At 47.1% G+C, this 21732-nt stretch overlaps 1 protein-coding gene across 6 annotated transcripts in view; it reads left to right on the top strand.

Moving 5' to 3' along the window:
* Positions 1-21732, top strand: part of Sec23b (Sec23 homolog B, coat complex II component) — a 31862-nt gene that overhangs the window by 4124 nt on the left and 6006 nt on the right. For all 6 annotated transcript variants that reach the window (XM_023720212.1, XM_023720210.1, XM_023720211.1 and 3 more), the window contains exons 3-15: positions 1089-1146; positions 4986-5072; positions 6726-6962; positions 7068-7153; positions 8716-8860; positions 9552-9710; positions 9863-9978; positions 12021-12144; positions 12430-12510; positions 14031-14120; positions 14937-15043; positions 17122-17275; positions 20572-20649. In XM_023720212.1, the coding sequence (XP_023575980.1) occupies positions 1089-1146; positions 4986-5072; positions 6726-6962; positions 7068-7153; positions 8716-8860; positions 9552-9710; positions 9863-9978; positions 12021-12144; positions 12430-12510; positions 14031-14120; positions 14937-15043; positions 17122-17275; positions 20572-20649 (1522 nt within the window). The remainder of the gene's footprint in view (positions 1-1088; positions 1147-4985; positions 5073-6725; positions 6963-7067; positions 7154-8715; positions 8861-9551; positions 9711-9862; positions 9979-12020; positions 12145-12429; positions 12511-14030; positions 14121-14936; positions 15044-17121; positions 17276-20571; positions 20650-21732) is intronic.

Below are 21732 nucleotides of genomic sequence, written 5' to 3'. Positions count from 1 at the left end.
TTTTTATTTATTGTGTGTGTGTGTGTGTGGCCAGCTCAGCCCACCAGGGGGCGGGGCTGGCTGGCATGTGGTGCTGGAGGGTTGAACAGCGGTCCCTGTACTTTGCCAAGCTTGTTTCAAGTAGGTGCTTTAGACCACTGAGCCATCTCTCCAGCCCCATTGGTCCTTTTTTTTTTGAGACAGGGTTTTGCTATGCAGCTCAGGCTAGCCTTAAGCTCACCTTATAGCCCAGGCTGGTCTCGAACTTGCAACAATCCTCCTGCCTCAGCCTCCTGAGTGCTGGGATTAGAGGTATGTGCCACCATTCCCAGCTAATTTTTTGGTACTTGACATAGTGACCTGTAGTTTTTTCATATGTATGGGTATTTTTTAAATTAATTGTTTTTTTAGATGAGAGTCTCTCTGTGTTGCTTAGTGTCATCTTGAACTTGTAGGCTCCAGTAGTCCTCCTGTCTCAGCCTCCTGAGTAGCTAGGACTGCAGGAGTGTACCGCCACACCAGGTTGAAATAATCACAGCCCCTCAACCCCCCTGGATTTATGACCTCTGGCTTGCCAGGCAGGCATTGTACTGCTGAGCTAAGTTCCTGGCCCCAGGATGAAATAATTTTGAAATAAGTGGAGAGTGTCAAAACGAGGTAACATTTTTTAGTTTATTCATATATTAGTAGTCAAGACATTTAAAAATTGTCTAGGGAATTAGAAAAGAGAAAAATAAGCCAGGCCTGGTGGAGCATGCCTATAACCCCAGCACTTAGAAGGCTGAAGCAGGAGGAAAGTATGAGTTTAAGGCCATCCTGGGCTGCATAAATGTAGCAAATTCAAGACCAGCCTGAACTACATAGTGAGACCTTATCTCAAAAAACTAAAGCTAAAGAAAGAAAAGTTTGACTCATTCTTTGCTGCAGCCTTTGCTGGAAGTTGTTGGTGTACTTAATCAGTTAGCTCTCTCCTCGCAGTGAAGCTTCGCAATCTTTTGTCTACGCACACATATACAAACACATATCTGTTAGTTGAGCTTCATTCATTTGCGTTTGAATGCTTTAAAAGTAAGAATGCTACCTTCTGATGGAATTTTTCTTTTTTACAGTCAGGTTGATTATCAAGCAAAACTTTGGGCTTGTAATTTCTGTTTCCAAAGAAACCAGGTATGTGAATTATGTTTAAAAATAGGTAATATGTTTATGTTTGTTGTACTGTGAAAATGTTTAGCTGTGAATGTAACTCTGCCCATGCTGGTGGGCGGCAGTTTCTGCTGACTCCAAGGGCTTGCTTTGGTAAGCACAGTACTGCACACGGAACACTTGGGATTTTTTTGTCACATGGCTTCATTGTCGAGGGCCTAGCTATTTGTCATGAAGGCCTGTGAAATTCTCTTCTTGAGCATTATCTGTGGAAGTGAAGAAAATAGGTCCTGGTTCATATTGCACTTGACTGTAGGGTATTCTAATTGGGTGGTAGATGGCAATTTTCCTTTTCTGATCTAACTTTAGGATCCAAGTATAAGTGTCAATGCTGAGCTTAGTTGTGATTTACAGAATTTAAAAACTCAAAGAACCTCACATGAAAAAGTGACTTCTCGGGTCAAGGAGATGGCTCAGTAGAATAAGCACTTCCCTGGCAAGCGTAAGGGCCTGAGTTCAATCCCTGGTTCCACAAAAAAAAAAAAAAAAAAAAAGTGACTTCTCGTTTTGTTGCTGTGACTCCAATCTGGGCCTTTGGACATGCCCTATCACTAAGGGATACCCCAGGCCACGGCCTTTCTTTATAACTAACTGTGTCTCTGCTAGGAATGTCTCAGACTGGATTGTAGTGATGATCATGCAATCCATGTACTAAAAATCGTGACTTAAAATGGGTGAATTTTATGGTCTATGAATCATACTGAATGGGCTGGTGAGATGGCTCAGTGGTCTAAAGTGCCTGCTTAGGCAAAGCATAGGGACCGAGGTTTGATCCCCGGCACCACGTGCCACACCAGCCCTGCCTCCAGGGTGGGCTGAACTGGCCACAGGAAAAAAACAAAAAAACAAAACTTGTCCCCTAAGTACAGCTGTTAAGAGAAAATCACACGAAGATATATACTGTTCTAGCAGCTCTTAAGCTGTTAATAGGATGTATTATGTATTCATGTGTTTGATCATAATTAGTGTCCTTGTCAGATATAGCACATAAAGACAGTGGTGCACAGTACATAGTTGATGACTTCCTACAGGTTCAGAAACTAGAAGGTTCTGTTCAGGATTTATCTCCAAGAGGGGCTGGGCAGGTAGCTTAGTGGGAAAGCACATGCTTTGCATGAATGAGAGCCTACATTTCGGCCTCTGCATGGGTAAAAAGTAAAGTTTCTGTGAGAGATTCAGAAATATATATAGCCAAGCGTGGTGGCACATGTCTGTAATCTCAGCAACCTAGGAGGCTGAGGTAGGAGGATGACAAGTTTGAAATCATCTCAGGTGACTCGGACTTAATGAGCCCCTGTCTCAAAATTTTAAAAAGCTGGGTGTATAACTCAGTGGTAGAGTATCCCTAAATTCAATCTCCAGAACTGGGGTGCAAAAGAATACAGAGGTTTGCACCTAGGAGGGTGTGGTGGTGCACGCATAATCTGAGCACTTGGGAGGCCAAGGTAGAATTTCAGGGCCAACCTTTTGTACATAGCTAGTCCTTGTCTCAAAAACAAAACAAGGAGGCCAAGAAGCGCTGTAGTTTGGAGGGGCAGGTGTGACTGTCAGCCATTCTTTTGTACTTAGATTCAGGTCTTTGTGGAGTGTCGGGTGTTGCCTAAGGTACCACCCACACTCCTCACAGGGAGGCGAGGAGGAATAAAGAGAGGCCCTGCCTGGAGAGAGAGAGAGGAGGAGCAGGTGAACTGAATTCAACCATGTGCCCTGTTTCTGGGCCAGATTCTTCCCATACATCAGTACATTCTGACTTCATAAGTATGTGTGGAGGGACTATTGTCATTTTCTCCTATTTTACAGAGAAAAATTAAAACCCTATGAGGCCATGACAGAACTTGCCAGAACAGTTCAAAATCATTGTAATTCACTATAGTAACATGAAAGAGAGAGACAGAGGGAAAGATCTATCAAACATTTTCTTTTTCTTAGCAGCTGGAAATGGGAGGTGCCTAATGTTTACCATGAGAAGTGTTCTAGCATGTGACAGAATCCAGTACTCATTTCTGAGTTTTAAGAAACTTCCAGCAGCCAGGCACAGCTCTCCCATAATCCCAACTACTTGGGAGGCTGAGGCAGGAAGGATCCTGAGTTGGAAGCCATCCTGGACAATTTAAAAACATCCTATATCAGAAACTAAAAATAAAAAGGCTGGAGCTGTAGCTCAGTTTTAGACCATTTGCCTACCAACAGGAGACCCTGTTTTCTATCTCCAGCTCCACTAACAGATTAAATTAAAAATAAAAAATTGTTGGGTGTAGTAATGCATGCTTATAATCCCAGCATTTGGGAGGCTGGGGCAGAAGGATCACTAGGGGTTCAAGGCCAGCCTGAACTGCTTAGTGAGACTGTCTCAAAAGCAAAATAAAACAGCTGCCCCCCACAAGAAAAAAAAGCCCTGTATCTTACTACATTCAGAATTGATGTCTATGTTTAATATAATTTATCATAAAATTTTAAAGCATGCATGCATGCTGGTTAAAAGCCAGGACTACCATGCCCGAAGTGCTTGGGTTTGGTTCTCAGATTATTATTATTATTATTATTATTATTATTATTTGCGGCATGGGGCATCAAACTTGGGGCCTTGAACTTGCCAGGCAGGTGCTTATGCCACTGAGTCAGATTTTTTCTTTACTTCCAGTGTAAACTTGGATGAGTCACTGTCTTGTATGTCAATTTCCTCATCTTGAAAATTAAGCTAACAGGGTTGCATGTGCTTGTCTGGGCTGCTGTGAGAATTAAACTTTTGAGTTCAAAGTGCAAGTGACTGGATGGAGTAGTGTACAGAATCTGTGTGAGTGCGTGGTGCTGGTGTTACCTGAGCCCATCATCTGCCCACTGAGAGATGTGGCTCGGGATGTGCATGTCGTGGGCACACAGCCTGAGGAACCTCTCAATGAGCTAGCAGATGAGAGGTGGCCCTGGAGGAATTGGGGATTCTGCTGTCCCTGCAGTTGGTACCCTGGGTGGGTGAGCAGGGCCTTGACGGTGGTTGGGAAGGGCCAGAGGCTGGAGTTCACCTGTCTGTCCCTCATGCCTTCTGCTAGCCATGGATGCAGCCTGCCCTCTGGAAACACTCATGGGGTGCGGGTTTCAGCTATTTTGCTGGCCCTGCTGAGACCCTTCCCAGGGTCCTGCTTGATGCCAGTTGTCTCTTTCCGGCTAGCCCTGCCATCCTGTATCTGCCTGTCTTCTGCTGGGCAAGACTTGGGTTTATTCACTTGAGGCTTATTGGCCTGCGAGGATCCCTGTCAACTTGGAGAGACACACCTCAGCTTTTGTCCTGAACATAAAACCAAGGAGTATTAGGATTAAAGTCAGCCCACAAACTATGAATTTGAAATGCTTCCAGTTTTTTATTTCCTAAAAGAGAAAATGTCTGTGCCATTATGTGAAGTACAAAAAGCATTCCCAAAATTTTGTGTAGAGAGTGATCCCAACTTAAGGAGAAAAAATCGAGAGGGAAATGGGCCAAGATGACTACAGTAGCTGCCTGTAAGGGAGAGGATTTTTTTCTCTCTGCTTTCTTTTCCTGAACTTGGCCAGTTTTTCTGCACTGAACATAGTAATTTTCTTGATAACCACCAAAATAATAACCCTAACTAAAGGCTTTCATCTGCTATACAGACTATTGGTGAGGCAGGTGAATCTCAGCCTTTAAGCTGCAGGGCAGCACTTAAACGCTAATGAGTGTGTTCAGAGTCGGCACTGGTCGTGTTGTGGCCGTTTCCTCAGTGGAAATAGCAGATGGGACCCGAGTGCCTTCTGCCTGCACTGCACATCATTCTGTGTTCTCTTTGCAGTTTCCTCCTGCGTACGCGGGCATATCCGAGGTGAACCAGCCCGCCGAGCTCATGCCCCAGTTCTCTACAATTGAGTACGTGGTACAGGTAACTTTACCATCTTGTGTTTACGAAATAGTGTTAAAAATTGATTTTCTCTTGAAATCTGTTCAAGTCTGCGTCCTTTCCCTCCAGGGGCCAAAAGCTGCACGGGCAGCGGGTCTTACATGTGAGGTTAGGGCAGGGTGTAAAAGTTGGGCAGTGTTTTCAGGTCTTGACAGAAGGCTATAAAAAGGCAGAACTGATTATCTTAGTTGATCCAACTCCATATTTAGTTGAGTTTAAAAGACTTAGCCTTGTTTTGGACCTTTCCCTTTCACACCCCAAATCTAATCTAGTAGAGTATCCCATTGTCTCAGTATTTAAAATTTACTTGGAATCCACCCTTTCTCTTTCCACACCCAGGAGGTGCCTGTCCTGGGTCAGCCACAACCCTTGCTATTACTTTACGGGTCTGCTAAGTGCTCTCCTTAATTTTAACATTACTGTTTGTGTTTTATTACTTTGTTTTTGCATACTGGGGACTGAACCCAGGGCCTTGTGTGTGCCAGGTAAGCACTCTACCATGGAGCCCCATGCCCAGTTCTGCTATTCGTGTTTTATTCTTTGTTTGTTTGTTTGGTTTCTAGAGGCAGGGTCTCTCTGTGTAGTCCAGTCTGGCCTCCTCTTCCCCAGTGCTGGGATAACGGGTGTATGCCACCTCACCCAGCTTTGTGTTTTATTGTTCACTTTAACTTTAAAAATATATGTGAGCCGGGGATATAGTTAGAGGTCACAGTTCCTGTCTGGCAAACACAAGGTCCTGGGTTCAGAGTTCCACTAACTTTTTTTCCTGTTCCTCATATTTTTTGCTTATCTGCACCTGCATTTTCTGTGTTTTCATCCTAAAATTAAATGGATTTATTATATAATAAAAATTAAAGAGTCTGGGTGTGGTGGTGCACGCCTGTAATCCTAGTGTTGGGAAGACTGAAAGCAGGAGGATCACTATGAGTGTGAGTTGCATAGTGAGACCCTCTACCAAATACATTAAAAAAAAAATTTAAAATACTAAAAGAAAAACATATGTCACTTCCCTGTTCAGAAACCTTCAGTGTGGCGATGGTGCCCCTTCCTACTCAGAGCGAAAGCCAGTCTCTTGGCGCTGAGTGGCCGCTCCAACCTTGGTTTTCACTGATGCCTTGCTCAGTGCAGTGGGCACCTCCATACCAAGTGGCCTTGGTGTCTGCTTTTTTCTTTTGGGCTGGGCCTCCTAGTCTGCATCCGTACTGCTCCCTTCCTCTCCACCTCCAGCGTTTTTCTCTAGCGTGACTCTTGCTGAGGCTGCTGTGACTTCTCTGGTAACATGAACCTGCTCCCTCCACATTCACCACGGTCACTGTCCTCATAATCTCGCCATCCCAGAAAATTCGCTTCTTGAGTCAGGTAGGGCTCTGTGCTTTTCTGGTCACTGATGTGTCCCAGGGCCTAGAACAGTGCAGCCCATAGCGTTCAGAGCTTCTGGTTTTGATGGTTAGGGTGTTTTAGTAGAATCTGAGTCCAATGAGCTCAGCAGAGGTTTGTGCAGAAGTCCTTATGTCCTTTTCCCTTGACAGTAAGTGTAGATGAAGATTGCTGTTTTGTATGTGATTTGCTTTAAAATATAGCCAGATCTGTGTAACATCTGTGTACTGATCATCATGCTTTCTCTTTTGCCTGTAGCGAGGTCCTCAAGCCCCGCTGATCTTCCTCTATGTGGTGGACACATGCCTGGAGGAAGATGACCTCCAGGCCCTCAAAGAGTCCCTGCAGATGTCCCTGAGCCTCCTGCCTCCCGAGGCCCTAGTGGGCCTCATCACTTTTGGCAGGATGGTGCAGGTTCACGAGCTGAGCTGTGAAGGAATCTCCAAAAGTTACGTCTTCCGCGGGACCAAGGATTTAACTGCCAAGCAAATACAGGTTTGTACCTTGTTCCTACAGAAGCAGGTGCAAGGATTTTTCTTAATGATGTAACCAGCAGGTAACTTCTTCTGTTCAGGAACTGAGGTTCCTTCTGTGTTTTAGGACATGCTGGGCCTGTCCAAGCCAGCAATGCCCATGCAGCAAGCAAGACCTGCACAGCCTCAGGCGCATCCTTTCGTGTCCAGCAGGTGAGAGATGGGGTTGGTGTTAGGCAGACTGCGGTGGGTGTGGGGGCAGCCAGGGAGAGGGAAGAGCAGTGCTGGGCCTGGTCGGTGTCTGGTGTTTTGTCAAATGCTTTTGTGACTTAGGGCCTTCACAGTGAGCTTTATCTGCAGCTCTTTTTCTTTTTTCTTTTCTTTTTTTTTTTTTTAAATTTATTTCTTTATTTGGTACCGGGTCTCACTGTGCATCTTGGACTTGTAGTGATCCTCCTGTCTCAGCCTTCCTAGCATGGGGATTATAGGCATGTGCCACCACATCTGTTTCCGGTGGCTAGCATGGTATGCCCAGGGTTCTAGGGCTGGCACGAGATAGCATGGCATGCGGTGCTGGGAATCAAACCCAGGTCCTTGTGCTTGCCTGGCAGGCGCTTAGACCGCCGAGCAATCTCCTCTCCCCCCCTCCTTTTTTTTGCGGTACCCGGGATTGAACTCACTCAGGACCCTGTACTTGCCAGGCAAGTGCTTATTCTACTGAACCATCTCCCCGGGCCCCCCATACAATTCATTTTGATACATTCCTGTTGAGTGGTTCTGTTGCCCAGGCTGGACTCAAAACTTTTAGTCCTCCTCTCCCAGTCTCCCAGAGAGCTGGATTACAGGCATATGTGACCACACCAGACTTGTCATTGTCCTCTTTTTGCTTCTTGAGACAAGCTCTCACTAGGTAGTTCAGGCTGGCCTTGCCTCACTCCTTGTAGTCCAGGCTGGCCTTGAACTTGAAACAGTCCTCTTGCCTGATCCTCCTGAGTGCTGGGAGGCCACCACGACAAGCTCTGTTGTCTCTTTGATCCTTTTATCTTCTATAAAACTAGAACTGAAAATTCCTTGTTGGTAATCTCAAGCAAACTTACGAGCAGGTACACAGCATTCAGACCATTGAGTACCTGAGTCTCCTCCAGGCTGAATTAACATCAAGCAAAAGATAGCTTGTGTCACCTGTCATGCTGGGGATGTCCTCTGGCTCTGGTAAGAAACCAGTGTTACTGCCAGGATTACTTGTAAGTCTAAGGAGAAGCACAAACAACCTTTAGCGTGATGCCAGCTGCCTAGGAAGACAGACCTTCTGTGGACTGAATCCCCTGGACCTGTCCTTAAGATTCCTTTGCTGCTTAAAATTAATTAAACCTATCTATTCATTTTCGAATTTTTTCCTATGCTAGATGTATAAATTGCCAATTATTAGATTAAATTATATTCCTCACCCAGGTGTGATGACACATGCCTGTATCCTGTTGCTCAGCCTGCTGAGGCAGGAAGATTGAATTTAAGGCCAGCTTGGGTACCATAGCCCTGATCAGAGCCAGGCTGGACTAAGTGGTGAGACCCTTCTATCAGTCAGATGATTAATAAATGAATACATTTTCCCAAAATTGCCCTGAATTATTTTGTGCCTATAGTCAGAGGTAACTTGAAAAGTTGTTTTTTCTCCTCGGAATAATTAACTTGTAGAGTACTTACTGTGTGTTAGCGATAGTTGCAAATCACAGCACTTCATCAAGCCACTGTTGTGTCCTCCCCAAATTGTGTAGTTTTCTGCAGCCCGTTCACAAGATTGACATGACCCTCACTGATCTCCTCGGGGAGCTGCAGAGGGACCCATGGCCAGTCACTCAGGGGAAGAGGCCTCTGCGATCCACGGGGGTTGCACTGTCCATTGCTGTCGGCTTGCTGGAGGTAATCAGCACTTATGGTCAACCATGGAAGCATGGTCCTAGAAACTGATCTGTTGGCTCTCTGAAAATCTTTCAAAAGATTTCACCTAGGCTTTCCCACTGTTCTGTGTATCAGAAAGTATGTTAGTCCTTTTCCACAGTGAGGGGGTTCCTCAATGTTTTGGAAATACCAAAAGTTTTCATGATTAAAAGAAAAATGAGAAAGAAAAGTGAATTTGAGTGACGACAAGTGCTCACAGTAAATTAATGAAGTGTATAAAGCCTTCAGATTGGGAGAGAATATGTGCTGTGTTTCTGTACCCTTGTTGGTATGATTCTGCAGTATTTTTTTTTAAAGAATTTATTTGTTTATTTTTATTTATTTTATTTTGTGTGTGTGTGTGTGTGTGTGTGTGTGGCCAGCTCAGCCCACCAGGGAGCGGGGCTGGCTGGCATGTGGTGCTGGGGGATTGAACTGTGGTCCCTGTGCTTTGCTTAGCTTATTCTAAGTAGGTGCTTTAGACCACTGAGCCATCTCACCAGCTCGATTCTGCAGTATTGCTGGTGTTGACAGCCAAAGAGGGCCTGGGCACAGTGCCCACACCCAGGAAAATGTCAAACGGGTCGTCTTCAGAGTATTTCTCCAGGGAAGATGAAACTGTACTTGGAAGCGGAGCTGTTACCATCTAATGCCTTGCTGTTTACTGTTGCAGGGAACTTTTCCAAACACAGGCGCCAGGATCATGCTGTTCACAGGCGGGCCCCCCACGCAGGGGCCCGGCATGGTGGTTGGAGATGAGCTGAAGGTTCCCATTCGTTCCTGGCATGATATTGAGAAAGACAATGCACGATTCATGAAAAAGGCAACCAAGGTGGGTGCGGGTCTGGGCTGTATCCAAAGCACCCCATGGTACGGTGCTGGCTGCAGAGTGGCCGCTGCCCTGCTGAGGTGCAGAGGGGCTTGTAGCTGAGACTGTTCTCTCCTCATCTTCTTTCCCTCCTCTCCTGTCCCTCCCCTTCACAGCACTATGAGACACTCGCTCATCGAACCGCCTCTAATGGTCACTGCATTGATATTTATGCTTGTGCCCTTGACCAGACTGGACTTCTGGAGATGAAGTGTTGTACCAATCTTACAGGGTATGTTGAGGAGGGAAAAGAGTCTCCTGTTTGCAGTCCTGGGTGCTGAATCCAGGCTTCATGCGTGTGGGTGGTGTCCTACTGCTGAGCTGTGCCCTGAGCCCCAAAGAGTGGTATTTTAAGGAAGGAGAATGAGTGCTGGAGCCATAGGAATGGGTGAGCGTCCAGAGAGCTCCGTGGCTGGGGGGTACGGCCCCATGGAGGAAGGAGCGGGAATGAGCAGGAGGACAAGGGTTCACTACACACAGGTCAGACCACGATAACTTAGCTGCTGCTTTAGAGTCTAGGCCAAAGTGGAGACCAGACCAAGCAGTCCAGAGTGAGGTATTAGACCTTTGGTGGGGCATTTCCTTTGAAAAAGGAATAATAGGTTTTGAATCTTGAAGCAGTTAGAAGAGTTTCACTGTGTAGTTCAATTTGGCCTGAACTCTCTGTGTAGACTGGGTTGTCCTCAAACTCATGATGATCCTCCTGCCTCAGCCTCCCAAGTGCTAGGATTATAGGCGTGTATGACCACACCCAGCAACTTTTAAAAACTTGATCTGGCCAAGCCCCCATACTTTGTAACTAATACTGAGCACCTAGCCAGAATGTAGGATCCACTGACCGAGAGACTCAGTGACTCAGGAACGCAATGTGGTACTTGCAGGGCAGCAAGCCAAGGAGGGCCCTTAGTGTGTGTGTCACCTGGTCACCTGCTTCCTTAGAGGCCTAGGAGCTGACTGAGAATGCACTTCTTGTGTCTTACCCAGGTCTAGAGTCAGAAACTCTGGGACACAGCTCTGCAGATATTAGGGTGCCCAAGAGAATGGGAGAAATGCTCATGTCAAGCAATGATCTGAGGCTGGCTACATGTTAGAGTTAGTGGAGGAACTTTTTAAAGACAAGGTCTGCTATATAGTTCAGGCTGGCTTTGAACTCGGTATGTAGCCCAGCTTGGCCTTTAACTTGCAGGGATCCTCCTGCCTTAGCCTCAGGGATGGCAGAAGTACAGGCGTGTGCCACCATGCCCAACACCTGAGAAACTACAGAGGTGCTCTTGCTTTAAGTCTTGCACTGCCTCCACCCCACACTGTGAGTAGGCAGTGTGGTTTGGCCTGGGCACCCACATTTATAAAAGTTCTTCCAGGGACTAATAAGGAGCAGCATTTAGCCACCACACACATCATTGAAATTCATGCAGGGATCCTTGCTAAAGATCTCAAGCAACTCAGCATGAAGCAGTTTGAGAAGCACCTACACAGTGCTGAGGCAGGGCCTCAAGTGTGCATTTTAGCTCTGGTTCCCACTGAGGAGAGGAAGAGGTGGAACCTAGTCACTTGCTGCTGAGGTGTTAGTGCTGGGTGGGCTAGCAATGTTGGAGGTGCCCAAGGGACTGTTGAGCTCATGCCAGGCCTCCGGGCTTCCTGACTTGGAGTACTTGTGAAGTCAAAGATTGGGAGTTTTGAGCCAGTGGACTCAATTGAGAAGCTTTCCCCACAGACCTGGCTATTTTCCCATACCAAAGAGGCAAAAGAGGTAGGGGGAGTCAGATTTGATTTCAATTAGAGATGCCCAGCTATGAGGTGTCCACTGCTCGCTTGCTGGTAGGCAGTAAAGAAGCTCTGCACATTCTTCGGTGACAGAAGTAGGACAGTTGAGTTTGAGCTGGGCATTCCTCCATATTCCTGGCTCTGTCTCTGAGGTTTTGGTCATGGTTGGCTGGCTCCATTCCTTTAGGCGCACACCAAGGTAGAAACTCCTGGCAGACAGGGCCAATGGAGTAGAGCTGCTCACCTCCTGGCCACCAGGAAGTAGAGACAGAAGGGATGGGAAGGGACCCGGGACCCCACGTACCCTTCCAAGGCTTATCCCTGGTGACCCGTGCCTGCTGGCAGCTGGGCCAGCAGAGGTCAGGAATGGGTCCATCACCGATGAGTGCTGCACCCTCCGGGGACCCGGTGGCTCTCTAGGCCCCGCCTGTGGACATTGCTGCCCTGAGGGGGGGTGTCCAGCTTCCAGTCGTCCTGCTGCTCACTTGCTCTGTCTGTCTTCTTACCTAGAGGCCACATGGTGATGGGAGATTCTTTCAACACCTCTCTCTTCAAGCAGACCTTCCAGAGAATTTTTAGCAAAGATTTTAATGGAGATTTCCGAATGGCATTTGGTGCTACTTTGGAAGTAAAGGTATGATAGACTTCAAGTGTTCATGGAGTTGGAGAATTGTCCTGACTACCGTGCTCAGACTGCTGGTGACTGCAGCCTGCTGGACACAGGCGTGGAAAGGCTGTTCAGACAAAAGGTCTAGGGTTGCTGGTTTCTGCAGGCTCCACCCCATCATTTTTGGCCCCATGAGGGTTGGAGGTGGGCTGGTGTCAGGAGTAGCACTGTGGCCCAGGGACACGTGGCCACCACCCTGGTCAGCACCTCCTCAGCCTTGTTTAACCTTTGCTCTGCCGTGATCTGTTTCAGACCTCTCGGGAGCTGAAGGTTGCGGGAGCCATTGGTCCCTGTGTGTCTCTGAATGTGAAGGGACCATGTGTGTCAGAAAATGTAAGGAAAACCCCGTGGCCCTGTCCTACAGTGACACCTTGAGTGGGGGGTTGCCACATGACAGATTGGGATGAGAAAGGAGCACTGAGCTGTCCATCCCTGTGTGTGAGGGTTCAGGGAAGGAACTGAAGGCCAGAGAGCCGTGAGGAGGGGCAGAGCTGGGTGGAGGGGCTCCATCCCAGGTCTCAACCCCGCCACCCATATAGGCGCGCTGTGCCAGGGCCCTTGGTGGTTCAGTGCCAGCCTCATGAGGCCGGCAAACTTCAGAGCCCTTCAGGAGTGAGCGCTTCAGCTCCGAGCGCTCAAGTGCCAGACAGCAGAGACTGCTGTGGGTTGGTTGGGCAGTGGATGGTGCATACGCCAGCATCTGTGAGGCGTGGGAGGGAGGGATGCAGGCTTCTGGACTCGCTGGTGTTTCCCAGTTGTGACCCTTCACCATCTGGCAGTGAGAATCCCTGTTCCCTGTGGGAAAGGCTGGACAGGGAAGGTGAGCCCCACACCCATCTGCCTCACGGTCCTGCTTAGGATGCATGGGCAGGACAGTGTGCCCTCCCTGCTGTGGGGCTTCAGGGACTTCCCCACCCTGTGGCTTGGTCACCTTCCTGAGAGGCCACTCTTGGCCAGGTGCACACAGCCCAGAAGGGCTCTGAGGTGGTGCCACCTGGCTGCAACAGGGTGGGTTCAGAGTGGCACTCTAATGCAAAAGCACTTTTTTTTTCTCCCAGTACTGGAGATTGAACCAAGGACTTCATAGTGAACTGTGTCTTACTTAGGTCATTTGTATTTTTATTTTGAGACAGGGTCTCTCTTAAGTTGCTAAATTGATCAGACTGGTCTCAAACTTGTAATCCTCCTGCCTCAGTGTCCCAGAGTGCTGAGTTTACAGGCATGCATCACTGTGTCCTGCTGCCTGTCACATTGTAAGTGCAGCATTCTTCAGCTTGATGAGGTGTCGCAGTGTGTGCGCGCAGCTTCTCTGATGCTGGAATGGATGCTTCAGAGTCTAGTGGCCTCGGTTGGGGATTCTGGGGATTTTCTTTGAGCTGACACTTAGATTCACATTTCACTGGGCCTCATTTATCATTGAGAGCCGTTCAGCTAATAAATAAAAAGTAGCTTTCATATTGCTGTGGTTTCACTGAGGGCTTATATGTATAAATATTGAGTTAGAAACGAATACTTATAGCCAATGTGCTGCAACTCATTTTTCTTGATGATGATAAAAGAAGTATATGAACTTTCAGTCTAAGATAATTCTTTCTCCTATTGTTACTTTTTGCCCAGTCTTGACTTGATTTTGTTGACTTCAGTGTGTGTAATGTGAGATGGGTTACACACCCCATATTGTTCCAAGTGCCCATAAAAAAGCTTAATTTTAAAGTCGTGTATGTGGACTTTGCACTGAAGTTTACATTTTCACCTCATAGGTGTTTTGAGTGGCCTGGCCCACTCATCATAGCTGTCATCACTGTTGAGCACAGGATTGATTTTTGATGTTTAATTCCTCTCCTTGCCACCAGGAGCTTGGTGTGGGAGGCACGAGTCAGTGGAAGATCTGCAGCCTGGACCCCACATCTACCCTTGGCATCTACTTCGAAGTCATCAATCAGGTGAATTGCATTCCTCAGCACGTCTTTATGTCATAGAGTCCCTGTTTTCTGATTTGTTATAAACCAGGGTTCTCATTTTTTTTCTACAAATGCATTCTACTTTGGGTTCTACTCGCATGCATTCTACAAATGCAAGTCTTGATGCTGGTCTGGCTTGATCTTTTATCCTTTCAGGGTTTAGTCACAGTCAGACAGGTGTTGACCTGCTAAGTCATGAGGAGCTCTGCGCTTTTACTAGCCCTCGCAGGGTTAGCGAGTTCCCGAGTGTGTCAGTCTTCCTCTGCTATGACTGTTAAGCATAGGAATAATTGAAAGAATTCTGCAGTGAACACACATACAGCCACCAGCTCAATTCTGTAACTGACATTTTAGGGTGGTGCTTTGTTGGGTATCTGTTGATCAGTCTTACTTTTTATGTACTTCAAAGCAATTTGTGTTTATAAGTGTATTTCATCCCTGTTTCAACATGCAGGTTGTTCATTGGAGTTTAGTCTGGTTTGTTTTTTTCCCTCAGTGCTGCTGATAAACCCAGGGTTTTGTGTATGTGGGACACGAACACATGCTCTACCCCTGAGCTATATCCCCCACCCCAGGAATTTAGCAGTGCCTGGGCTTCTCTTTTGTTGTACTGGTTTGCTTTTATTTTGGGGCAATGGTTATATGCATGAACTGCACAGGCCTATGAGTACCATTCAGAACACAACAAAAATCTCCCCAGCCTCACAGTTCGCTGTTTTATGAGAGCCCATTGGGCTCCGTCTCTGTGTTTGAGTTGTGCCTAGGACTATAACAGGTGTGTGGCTTCTCGCCCTGCAGCACAACGCCCCGATCCCCCAAGGAAGCAGAGGTGCCATCCAGTTTGTCACGCAGTATCAGCACTCCAGCACTCAGAAGCGCATCCGTGTGACCACCATTGCCCGAAAGTGAGTCACCTGCTTCATTTTTGTTGAGCCCTTTCCTGAGGTTTTTGTGAAGAGATGTTTTAACAGCGTCCTGTTGGTCTTTCTGATTCCTTTGACTGGTGCTCCCCAGTCCTCCCAGGCTCATCAGATTAGAAAAGGAGGCAATGCTGTTGCCCAGAGGAATCAGCTTTTAGTAGGAACATAGTTAATTAAAAGTTAACTTTCAGTAGCCAGGGTGGTAGCTTATGGCTGTAATCCCACCACTGTGTGGGCGCAGAGGCAGGAGGATTACAAAGTCAAGCCCAGCCCCGGCAGCTTAGCAAATTGCTGTCTCAAAATAAAAAATAAGGGGCTGGTGAGATGGCTCAGTGGTCTAAAGCACCTACTTAGAATAAGCTTAGCAAAGCACAGGGACCACGGTTCAATCCCCCAGCACCACATGCCAGCCAGCCACGCCCCCTGGTGGGCTGAGCTGGCCACACACACACACACACACACACACACACAAATAAATAAATAAAATTTAAAAAAAAATAAAATAAAAAAATAAAAAGGACTGAAGATATAGCTCAGTGAGTACTTGGGGTTCAATTCCAAGTAACCCGTAAAAGTTATTTTTCATTATTTTAATGTATTAGATAAGCAACTCAAACATATCCTCGTTAAAGACTCAGGTAGAACGTAAGAGCAGTTACCTCCCACATCTCTGAGCTCCGTGTCCAAGGATTCAGCCAGCCTTCAATGGAAAATATTTGGAAAAACAGTATTGTGTCCCTAAGAACATGTTCAGATTTTCTCCATGTTGTTCCCTATCACAACAATGTAGCAACTATTTGCATAGTATTTAGACTATATTAGGTAATGCTAGTGATCTAGAGAAGGTTTGAAGTGTATGGAAGCGATTGTATAGATCCTTTTTTATAGAAAATGCTGTCCCATTTTCTGTAAGGGAGTTGAGCATCTGTACGTTGTATATTGCGGAAGGCGGGCAACCCCGTCTCCATGCACACTGTACAGAGACGAATGTGTCTGAGATTCCACACATACCCTCCCCAGAGTAAAGGCTGTTACTGGTTCAACTGCCCAGTCGCATTTCTGTGATGTTGTGTACTGCACGTGTCTGTTGCATATGTGTGCGGCAGCTTCTCAGCTTATAAGGATATTGCCTGTATTTGTGTCTGCATATAGCTGAAGTTTGCCAGCCTTGTCTCATTTACTTTAGTGCTCATATAGGGTTGCGGAGTTTGGCTGGCACTTGTGCTCCTCTGTGAGAGCACATTTTCAAGCCTGGCCTTGCGGGGACACTGTGTTTATGTATCTCGGTTGTTGTACACATGGGTATTCTCTTGCCAGCCACTTCAGAAAAGCGGTCTGTGCGCACCACAAAAACGCTCTCCTGAGAAGCTCACTTGTACTCTCCCCAGCAGGGGGAAGCAGGTGCCCTGCGGCTTTGTTAATGATGGGTATTACAGTCTTCAACACGCCACTACAGAGCCCCATCTCACCTAGGGCTGTGTTTTCTCTTTTGCCAGGCAGTTGCCGCTTGCTGTGTCCCGGTCATATGAACTTAGCCTTTGCATGTCTTTGTAAGATCTATTCTTTTCTCCTGACCCCTGATTTGTAGACTCTTTCTGTACTCTGGATCTCATGGCTGTGTGTGTTTGTGCGGACCCATTCCTGGGCTGTCTCCTGTTGCTTAGGTTTGTTTGTATTATGTTTGTGCCTCTGAAAGACATGGAATGTGTGCTAATTGCTTTTTTCTTTAGAGATGATTCTGGAAGGTCATTTTATCTTTTATGAGATTATAAATACGGGGGGTTTTGTAAGATGACAGTGAGAAAGGATGTATCTGTATCTCTGGGTGTCTTGCTTTGCCACATTTCCAGCACACAGTGGGCTTCTCTAAATTCTCCTTCAAGCGCACAGCCCTCTGAGATGGCATGAGGGTGACTGAGTGCGATTGGGGTCTGCTCACCCCTTACCAGTTACACTAGTGCAGCTCAGAGTCCTGCCCTCATCAGTGGAGGAGGAAGCAGGTCTGTGCATGTGTGGCCATGGTGGCTCTCGAATGTCACACCACACTAACTGTGGCGTTTAAGTTGGGCAGATGTGCAGAGCCAGCTCCAGCTCATAGAGGCTGCGTTTGACCAGGAGGCTGCAGCGGTCCTGATGGCACGGCTCGGAGTGTTCCGGGCGGAGTCAGAAGAGGGCCCCGATGTGCTCCGATGGCTGGACCGGCAGCTCATCCGACTGGTAAATTGGGGATGGTGGCACTGGGTTCAGCTGTGGTCTTTGCTTTACTTTGTAAAAAAGAAAGTTGTTACTTATACCTATTATTTTATTTATTTATTTTAATGTTTTTCCTCTTCTATTTTTTATTTATTTATTGTTTTTGTATTTTAGGGAAAGGTCTACAGAGGGTTCAAGATCTCACTACTAGATCAGACTTGTAGTGATCCGCCTATTTACAACCTCCCAAAAGCTGGGATTACAGGTGTGCACCACGCCCAGTCTCAGTTGCCATCTCAGTGTGCCTGGGATGGTGGGGCTGGTATGGCAGGCCCGGGGATTGAACTCTCAGCCCCTGCACCTGCTTGCAGGCGCTTTAATCTGCTGAGCTATTTGGCTGGCCCTATTTTTTATTTTTATTATTATTTTTTATGTATTTGGTAGAGGGTCCTCACTACACAGATCAGACTTGTGATCCTCCTGTTTTCAGCCTCCCTAGTGCTGGAATTACAGGCATGCGCCACCATGCTCAGTCTTAATCACCATCTCAGCGTGCCCTGGGGGCAGGGCCGGCATGGTATGGATCCAACCCTGACCACTGTGCTCTGCCTAAGCAGGTGCTTTTGTCTGCTGAGCTATCTGGCCGGCCCACACCTCTTACTCTATACATTCAGCCAGCAGAAATTTATACCATCATGGTAGTTCTGAATATGATATGAAAGAAACTTTAATGGTGGGTTTTCTTCTCAAGGGCTGGCTTTAGAATAGATACACAGTACACCAGAAGACGCAGATCTGCTTGCGTCAGGGTTGCCTTAGATGAAGGCTCCCAGAGTATTTGTGAGCACAAGCCCACATAGGAAACCTGGTAAGCTCTGCCCAGCCCTGTATTTGCTCCTTCCCACTCTGGGAGCTGTTTCTCAGGCAATGCCAACAATTCCATCAGAATTTGAAAACTGTTCCTCTAGGATTTTAGAGGGAGGACAGATGAGCAGAGAGTGGGGTTGGCAAAGGCTTCCCGGGGAGGAGACCTTGCAGTAAGAGTTCTGTATACAGGGCAGGCTGATAGGAAAGGCAGTGAGCTGTGCTCTTCAGCTTGTGCTGGGGACAGTAGAGGGACCAGTGTCACAGGCTGTGCTGGCTGTGGGAGATGGAGTCAGTAAAGACTCACAGGGACTGCAGAGTGCCCTAACTGCAGAGTTAGACTTAGGTCAGGGGTGTAATTTAGGCATGGTCAACTGTGCAAGAAAAGGGTGATGATACAGGGGAGGGAGTGTTGTGCAGGCTCCAGGAAGCTGAGACCAGGGAGTGACAGTGGAAATAGAGGGACCAGGAGACTTGGAGCTAGAAAGGAAAACTGCTGGAACTTGGTGAAGTGACTATATAAAAATTAAGAACCTGGTTCTTAATTTATTATCATCATGTAGTGCAGTGGTAGAGCACTTACTTGGTGTGCACAAGACCTCAAGGTTAGTCCCCAGCACTGAGGTCCAAAAGAGTAAGCTTTGTTTCATACTTCAGGTAGAGCACATGCAAGTATTGTGGTAGAAAATGGGGAAGGAGAGAAGTTTTTTTTCTTTTTTTTAATATAGTGCCTTATCCCTTCTGGGTATCTTCCCAGAAGAATTAAAAACATCATACTACAGTGATATTTGTGCACCCATGTTCATGGCAGCACAATTTTCATAGCTAAATCCTGGAAACAGAGGGCCGGCCAAATGGCTCAGGGGAGTAAAGCGCCTGCAGACAGGCACAGGGACCAGGAGTTCGATCCCTGGGCCGGCCATTCCGACCCTACCCCCCCCCCCCCGGGTGCGCTGAGATGGCAATTGAGACTGGGTGTAGTGGCATACGCCTGTCATCCCAGCTCTTGGGAGGCTGTAAACAGGCAGATCACTACAAAAGTCCGATCTAGTAGTGAGACCCTGAACACCCTGTAGACACTTCCCTAAAATACAGAAAAATAATTCACAATAAATAAATCCTGGAAACAAGCCAAATGCCCATCAACTGAGGAATGGATAAAAAAGATGTGTTTTTATACAATGGAGTACTACTCAGCCTTAGAGAAAGATAAACTTGAGGCTTTTATAGGTAAATGGTTAAAATTTGAGACCGTACTCTTACGTGAAATAAATCAGACTCACATGTGTAAATATCGTATTGTCTTGCTGGTATGAGAAATCACAAGAATAAATAAGGTCTTAAAGGTACAATATTCAATCCCCGGTTCCACCAAAATTCAATCCCTGGTTCCACCAAAAAAAAAAAAAAAAGGTACAATAAATATTGTGGAAAGAGAAGAAATTATTTAAAATTAAAAAAAGAACTAGAGTGGGGGAAAAGAGAAAGAAGGGAAAGAAAAAAAATACAAGTTAGTTATGCTATTAATGTCTCTTGATTCATGGAAGATGAAGGTTTGTGCTAGTATCAGTTGGAGAATTTTTTGTGTCCATACATTGTGCTCTGAGTAATTACTTTAAAGATAATGATATACAATGTGTTAGCTATTGTTATTCTATTATCTTGTCATGAAAATTTGATTTCAGTTAAAAGAAAAATTGGCTTATTTTTGATTGGTTGAATGTGAGCTTATAAAAATATATCCCGAGATGGCCTGGTGCCTGTAATTAGGGTGCTCTACGCAATAGATTTATATTTCTATGGAAAGCCGCCCAATGATTAGGTAGAAATCCCCACTGCCACTTGGAACTGGACACAGGGAGGGAGATTTGGAGTCATTGTTGTGGTTGTAGTGTTCATCTGTTACCAAGGCAGCAGGGAGGAGAGCAGGGCCCATGAACCCACCTGTGGTCACCCCGCAGTGAGGAGAACAAGGAGCTGCTACAGAAGGCAGAGGAGGCTTCGTTGGGCGATGGGCAGAGATAGGAAAGGGAGCGATTGCTGGCAGCGAGCTTCCTGACTGCGGACAGCCTGTTCTCCGTTGACTGGAGGAAAGGTGCGATTGAAGTAAAGGCAGGAAAGGGAGAGAGAACTTGACAGTGTGGAGATCCACCATATAGAGGGGAGAACAGCGTGTCATCACACAAGAGAATAGCCCATGTGCATACTGGTTGGCATGATCGCACAGGCTGTCACGTGGCTGAGGTGCCTCACAGAGCCAGGCAGCCATCAGCTCAATGTGGGCCCTGCGGTGTTGCCTGGGAGCTGCCAGAGGTACAGAGCTCTGGCTCCTCCCCTCTGCCCTCCAGAACTCCTGGGACAGGCAGAGTTAAGGTGGGAACAGGGCTCAGACTGCAGTTTTCCAGGTGACACTAACTTGAGGGGTTTTTTTGTTTTGAATTTTTTTCTTTCAACAGTGTCAGAAGTTTGGACAATATACCAAAGAAGATCCCACATCTTTTAGGCTTTCAGATGCCTTTTCTCTATATCCTCAGGTGAGAAATCTCGCTCCAGGGCTGGGGATGTAGCTCCGCACATGGCCCTGGGTTCCATCCACAGAAGGGAATGGGAAAAAAAAGCCACTAAAAAAGAGATGCATATTTACTACACAACAATAAACTATGCCCAGGGCAAAATGAAGGCTTCTGGGTTTTCAGTGTCAGACTGCAGGTGACAAAGGTCAGCAGCCCATGGCTGCACCTCCACCCTTCACTCAGTGCTGATGGCAGGGTTGCATGAGCTGAGGCCTCTGAGGGCGCAGCACCTTTCTTCATGCCGGTACCTGGTCAGCACTTTGTGGGGCAGCGTGGCCTATTCCAGTGCCCATGTCCCTGCGGTTGAGGCTCCTCAGTGTTGTGGGGAGAGCCCCACGCTGCCCTGCTCCTGCTTCCTCCCACTTGTTGTGGATGGCATCCCATGCCCATAGGCATTTTGGTTTCCTCATCCTTGGGAGGGAGGAGTTGGTCTGCTCTGCCGGAGGGGTTTGAAGTCTCTTTAGAGACATGAGACCCATTTTTCCTGAGGGCCGTCCTGGCAGCCAGTCTGTGCCACTGACCCGACACACTGGGAGCTGCTGGGCCTCCCATGTTGAGGCTCTGGTGAGCCAGGCAGAGCTCCCAGCTGAGGTGGCTGCTTGGTGCTGCTGTAGTGAGGCATTCGAGGTGAGGTCAGGGTTTTGTCTCCGGAGCCCTGGCCTGAACTGGAGAGCAGCTGCCATGCAGAGAGCAAGAGGCCTTGGGCTTTGCTCCTGTGCTTCAGTTTCCTCACTGAAGGCTTGGAGCAGCGTGAGACCCTGCTGTGTGGGCTCCTGGAAGGACCAAACAATCCTCAGCAATCCTTGCCATGTGCATGAGTGCCAGCCACTACGGTTATTTCAGAACCTGTCATTAACATGTAGAGGCTCCGGCAACTTGCTGCATGTAGGGGAAGCATGTTTTCCTTTTCTGACTGCTCTGCAGAGTGAGCTAGGCCTGTCCTGCCCCTTCATGCTAGGTTAAAGAAGTTCCCTTTCCAAAAAAACAAACAAACAAACAAAAAAAAAACCCTTATGGGGCCCTGGCCCTAGCTCAGTCCTTTAA

This window comes from Octodon degus, unplaced genomic scaffold (genome assembly GCF_000260255.1).
Source record: "Octodon degus isolate 3935 unplaced genomic scaffold, OctDeg1.0 scaffold00073, whole genome shotgun sequence".
Lineage (NCBI taxonomy): Eukaryota > Metazoa > Chordata > Mammalia > Rodentia > Octodontidae > Octodon > Octodon degus.
The sequence above is the reverse complement of the archived record's forward strand: the minus strand, read 5'-3'. Positions and strand labels throughout refer to the sequence as shown.